This window comes from Calidris pugnax, unplaced genomic scaffold, assembly GCF_001431845.1.
Source record: "Calidris pugnax isolate Ruff unplaced genomic scaffold, ASM143184v1 scaffold24, whole genome shotgun sequence".
NCBI classification, from domain to species: domain Eukaryota; kingdom Metazoa; phylum Chordata; class Aves; order Charadriiformes; family Scolopacidae; genus Calidris; species Calidris pugnax.
Window position 1 is genome coordinate 30,145,953 of NW_015090922.1, and position 6,247 is coordinate 30,152,199.

A 6,247-nucleotide genomic window follows, 5' to 3' on the forward strand; every position below is an offset into this window, starting at 1 on the left:
CTGCTCCAGCGCCGCAGCCTGGAGCGGCAGCGGGGCCAGACCGGCCCCGGTCCCGGTCCCGGGGGGAGAGCGACCCCGACCCCGGGGCGGCGCGGCGGGAGGGCGGGCGGCGGCGGCGGCGACCTGCGCGCCCTGCTGAAGATATCGCTGCTCAACGACCGGCACCGCTACGACGACGAGGAGTACGAGGAGGAGGAGGAGGGGGGCGCGGCGGCGGGGGCGGCGGTGGACGAGGGGCTGGTGCGAAAATGCACGGAGTGGCTGCGAGGGGTGGAGAGCGCGGCCGGGCGCGACCGCACCGACCGGCTGGAGACGCTCCCGCACCTCGGCACCCTCTGAGCCGCCGCGGGGGCGGACCGGCCCCCTCCGCTCCCCCTGGCTGCCCTGCCGTCCGTCCGCCGCGGTGCCGGGGCAGCCCCAGCGGGTGAGGGGGGGGCGGCGGCCCCGCAACCAGCCCCCGGGGCGAGGGACAAAGGAGCGGCGCCGGTCTCCGCCCGCCCACCGGGTGCTGGGGGTGAGAGGAGCCGGCTGTGGGCGTGCGCTCTCCTCCGCCGCTTGTTTGGGTTTGTTTTGTTTTTTTAAGACTTGCGACTACTTTGTAAGACGTGCGTAACGATTTTGTATATTTGTACATAAAAGTTCATTTTTATTTATTTGAATAAATGACTCAACTTTCGTGGTGCAATCGCCTTCAGCGCCTTAGTAGCTTCGGGCCGGGCTACTCCTCGCCGGGGGTGGGTATGGGCTGTCTCTAGGTGTCCCCAAGGCAGGACTGGCGGGCGGGCACAGCCCGGAGAGAGCGTGCGGTACAAATGTTTACGGGTTTGGGCTGGCTGGTGCTACAGCCGCCCGCGGCTCGGCTCCAGACAAAACCCCCGGGCCGCTGGAGCCGGAGGATGCGCAGCGCCGGGGGCTGAGCCAACCGAAGGGGAACCGGTGGTGCGGGCGGCGGGATAACGGGCAGATGGCGGCGGGGAGCAGCCCTGGCGGGGGGAGCCCCGGACAATGGGAGGATGGGGGCGGGCGGAGGCTGCTCCGCTCCATTGCGCCCCGGGGCCGCGGCTGCGCCGGTGAACGGGAGAGGAGAGGCTGGGTCTGTGGGGGGAGTGGGTGATCCCCCTCCCTCCCCCGCAAGCCCCCGGGCTGTAATTCACACACATCCGACCTTTCGAGCCGTACAAAGCGTACGAGGTGGAGGAGGGCGGGAGGAAGGAAGGGAGGGAGGAAGGCAGCAGCATCCTTTGTCGGCGGGTCCCCGGCCCCCCGCCCCCGGTACGCGCTGCAGCCCCCCCCCGCTCCGGGCTGTGGCCGTACCTGGTGCTCACCAGAGCTCCGTGTTGGGAGAGGCGAGGAGGGGGCGGGAAAGGCTAAATGTGTGCAAAAATTGCTGGTGGAAAGGAAAAGGTAAGTCTTAACAGGCTTAGGGTTGTTGTCTCGGCCACTTACTGCTGTTATCCAGCTTCTCAGAGCAAAACAATTACTAAATATTTACTGTGGAATGGTAAACATTTAGCAAATGAACGTTTGAGCGTGTAGGAACATGAAGTTGAATTTACCCAGCAGAGTAAAACAGTTTAGTGCCACAAATTGAGAATTATACGATTCATGTAGATGTCTGTTGTTTACACCAAATGATGTCTGTGTTGACTGTTCTGTCAAGCCATGGGGAGATAAACCTTTCTATAGACTAGTTGCATAATGTAGTGATGGGCTTTTTTTTTTTTTTCATTTTTTCCCTTGAAACTTCAGCAGTGACAGGGGACATGCTTTGAGAAAATATTTATTTATTAAATGCATTGATACAGGCATTGAAAAAATCACATACCCGTCTAATACAGATGTAAAATAGCAATGCTCAAAGGCCAGAGAGAAAAGCATGGAGAATGGAGCATGACAGCATGAGAATGTATGGACAGTAATTTTATTTCATTAAAAAAAAGCGCAATTGTAGAGAGTCATTTGTAGTGCTAGCTATGAAACACATGCAGATTCATATAATTTTAACTGAGTTTGCATGTTCTCCTGAATTCATGAATTTTCAGTAACATCGTCAAGCAAATCGGCCTTAACAATTGCAAATTTCCTGCCAGATTTAATTTATGCTGCATTGATATCAGACCCACTTTGGTGTTTCCCTTTTCCCCCAGCAATGAGGAAAAGAGTAGTAGTTGAGCTGTAGCTGAGTTCTTCTCTTGTGTCTCTTTTGGGGATGAGTGTTTATAAATGAGCATCCTGGACTCTCAAAAATGTTCCTCAAAACTGCTCCATGCTTTCACAGTGACTATAATCAGTATCTCCAATTGCAACAAAAAGTGATTCACTCATTAAGGGCTGAGGGATCATAAAGCTTACTTGTGAGGCTGAAAGCTGCTTTGTTCAGAGTCTGAAGTGCGGCAGAAAATTCAATAAATTTGAATGCATAACAGCAGCAAATACAACATGACTTGGGGAAAAAAGAAAAAAACTTGAAGGGGACTGCCAAGCCTGACAAAAAAGAAACCTGCCCAAAGTACACTAGAGAGAAGAATATTAGAACTCAGGAACTGCCTGGATAGATCTTTTTTCTAAAGAATTAATTTGAACAAAGCTACCCAGAGATCATGCAGCTACGATCTTTTGTGTTAGATAAGTCCTTGTCCATGGTAATTGGAAATGGGCCTGAGATGGGCTCATCCTGAGACAATGATACGCAGTCCTGATTTTGGGCTGGGTGTTAAGAGCCACCGGGGTCTCTGGAGTCTGCTCAGAACCCGTACCTCCTTCACTGAACATTAACACCAAGATTTATTGGTTTCAGTATTCGCTATCCTTTCTGCTGTCTTTTAGCAATAAATGATGACCCTAGTGTTCTGAATACTTAAATCTGAAATGCTTATAAATCTTACAAGTGATATTAGAAAAGACAGAGGAAGTTCCTTCCTACATACTAACAGTAACTTCTGTTAATTTTGCATGTAGCTTGCCTCTCTATAAAAAGAAAACCGATGGGTTCTAGTATCTAAAAATTGTAGGTAAATTAAACATAATCAAACTGCTTATTTACTGTATTAATATGTGGTATAATACATGTTTGAGCACAGTGGCAGGGTTCAACAGACAAAAATGCTGGTGGAGATTCAGGCATCAGTGAAAACCCTCAAATAAGTTATTGCATTTGTCTTACATAATTAGAACCATTCTTCTGTACTAGTGAACAGATTAGATGTGTTCAGGAATACTTTTCAGGTGGCGTAGATGCTTTTGCCATAAGAACCAACAAGCAGCCTGGAAGTCACTACATTTGCTTTTTACAGTATATTAGTTGTTTTCAAAGTGCCTCAGCCTCAGCCTCCCACCCATAACCCTTTTAGCTGCTGAAAGGGAGTTATGAGCAGCTGGTGCCGTGGGTGCTTAAAATAATCGATACTTGCTGCAGGGTAGATAGCTTCCCTTCTTCCTCCAAACACATCAGTATCATTTACAGTGGGAAAAGAAAAAAAAAAAAACACCCCACCACATATTCTCTCTCTCTTTTTTTTTTTTTTTTTTTTAATGTAGCTAATACTGGTGTCGGCTTTACTGCTCTTTCTGAGCAAGCCTGGAGAAGCCAGGCAGGGGTGAAGCCCATGTTTCTCTAACTGAACAGTCCCAGCCCTGTGCATCGCTGGGTTTGCTCTCGGGTTCCAGCCCAAATCTCAACTCCCCCACCATGATTAGCGTCATCCTTCCTCTCCAGGTTGAGGGGAGAGCATGTTGTGGCCCAGCTTCTCCGCTCTTTCACGCACCAGGACACTCTCACAGGCCAGACAGGTGGTATTCCTGGCGAGCTGCTGTCACACAGCCCCACCACAGATGGCTGGCGGGCAGCATCGGGGGTGTCTGGCGGGGTAGTGTCTGTCTGTCTGTCTGTCTGTCATGGGCAGGAACTCACCTCTCACCTTCCAGCTGAGGAGCCATGCCTTTGTCTTCGCGGGTTGTTTTTGTGAGGTCCTTCAAGGCACCTTCTGTTTCCTCTCTTAAGAAAAGCCTCTCCTAAGAGGTGGTTTTGTAAAGAGAGGAAGGGCTTTTGTGAAGGTTTGGTGCTTTGATACTGCCTGAAAGAGACATCAGCGTTTTGTCCTGCCTGGTTCCAGCAGCCTGCGAGCTCCCAGCCACATCAGGGGCGAGCGTGGAGGGATGCTGCTCTCCTGCCCTTCCTGCTCCGCTCAGGCAGCACCCCTGCTACTGCTCTCAGTACCTGGCCTCCAGGACAGACACGGAATTATAGACTCTTCTAGGTTGGGAGGGACCTTTAAGATCATTCGGTCCAACCATTAATCCAGCACTGCCAAAACCATCACTAAACCGTGTCCCTCAGCACCAATCTACATGTCTTTTAACTACCTCCAGGGACGGGGACTCCACCACTTCCTTGGGCAGCCTGTTCCAATGTTTGATAACCCTTTTGGTGAAGAAATTTTTCCTAATATCCATCCTAAACCTCTCCTTGAGATCATTTCCTCTTGTCCTATTGCCTGTTACCTGGGAGAAGAGATTGACCCCCACCTCACTACAGCCTCCTTTCAGGTAGTTGTAGAGAGGGATAAGGTCTCCCCTCAGCCTCCTTTTCTCCAGACTAAACAACCCCAGCTCCCTCAGCTGCTCCTCACAAGACTTGTCCTCTATCTAGACCCTTCACCACCTTCATTGCCCTTCTCTGGACACACTCCAGCACCTCAAGGTGCTGAGTGAATGGTTCTCTTCCCTTCCCAGGGAGGAAAGCCTGAAGCAATATTCTCTCAAAATAGTGCTGGTAGTTCGTTATTCATAGATAGAAGGAAAAAATTATTCACTGAAAAGGTTGTCAGCATCAAGCATCGGAACAGGCTGCCCAGAGAAGTGGTTGAGTCACCATCTCTGGAGGTATTTAAAAGCCATGTAGGTGTGGTGCTGAGGGACATGGTTTAGCAGTAACTTGGCAATGCTGGGTCGATGGTTGGACTTCATGATCTTAAAGGTCTCTTCCCGCCATAATGATTCTATGCTACGATTCTGTGATGCTCTCACAGCTTCTGAGAGTATGGGGAAAACATTGTGACCTGAATGACTACCCATATGAATGACTACCTGAACCATTGCCCATAGCAGGGCTGCTGAACTGGTGGGCTCTAGTCTGGATGTCCACCCAGCTTGGGGAGCAAGGTGGCAAATGGATGTGTGTTACAGATGAAATATTTGGTATGGTTACAATTTAGATGCAATTCAAGATTTAATAATGGTTTAAGGAGGATCAAAAGGTTGAATTTCACAGCACTTAATCATTAACCAACTTAAGGATTAACAAGGTGATTCAGTAGAATATGTTATAATTAAAACAGCAACTTAATTACAGATTCAAGAATGATAAGATTCACACTAACTTGCTACAAGGTATCCTGAATCAAAATGTATGTATGTACATATGTATAAACACAAAACATACAAACACACACCATTCAAGGAGTAACACACCCCCCACCCGAGTCTTTAACTGGTAGGACTGGAGTCTCATCACAGCAGGCAACTCCAGTGAGCCAAAGGGTGTTCCTTTGGACTCCTTACACACACAGGTGGACAGAAACATTTGGTTCAGTGAAATACATAGACACCCACACCCGTGAGGGCAAATGTGTATGTTCAAACACATAGGTAGGTAGAGAGGTGGATGGAAGAAGCTGGACTCTAGTTAAAATTTCCTCCTTCTTGAGTTTAGAGTAAATACACACAATGCATCAGCATTCCTCAGGGGGCGATAGTTGAGCCTCAAGAAGTTTGACTTTGCCCTAGTCCTTCATCAGCTTTGTCAGCAGATGATCTTTAAACTACCTGAGAGACATCCCAACTCAGGGGAGATGCTGGTCACAGCCCACTGCAACCCAGGAGAGCTCAAAGGGTCTGGATTAGAGCTGCGATTTATAGGTTCCAACGTAATTGATTTTCATCAGGTACTTTCATATTTCAGCCCAACTCAGGCAGTGAAGTATTCTAGTATTTTCCACCAATTGTACAAGCCCAGAACTTGCTAGATTTTGAAGCTCTGGTATCACCCCCTTTGGGCCACGATCCAGGTAAGAGGTGTATGAGGCTGTCAGGAAGTGATCAATTGCCATTAGCGTTCCCAAGCAGTAGGAGAAGCAGGAACCAGGTGTGTTAAGAAGGTGTCTTAACGTTCTGGTCCGTTGCCTTTCACAATTCACACCTGACTTACGTTAGGTTGGTATGTGGCCCAGGTGGGAGGGGAATTGAGCCA

General features: G+C 49.4%; 1 protein-coding gene across 1 annotated transcript; it reads left to right on the top strand.

The window, feature by feature from the left end:
* Nucleotides 1-6: 6 nt before the first annotated feature.
* Nucleotides 7-686, top strand: PRR18 (proline rich 18; the record flags this gene model as incomplete). Its single annotated transcript, XM_014950598.1, has 1 exon — nt 7-686. A coding segment is annotated over one exon (333 nt), but the record flags the coding sequence as incomplete, so codon positions are not given.
* Between the last annotated feature and the right edge of the window lie 5,561 nt (nt 687-6,247).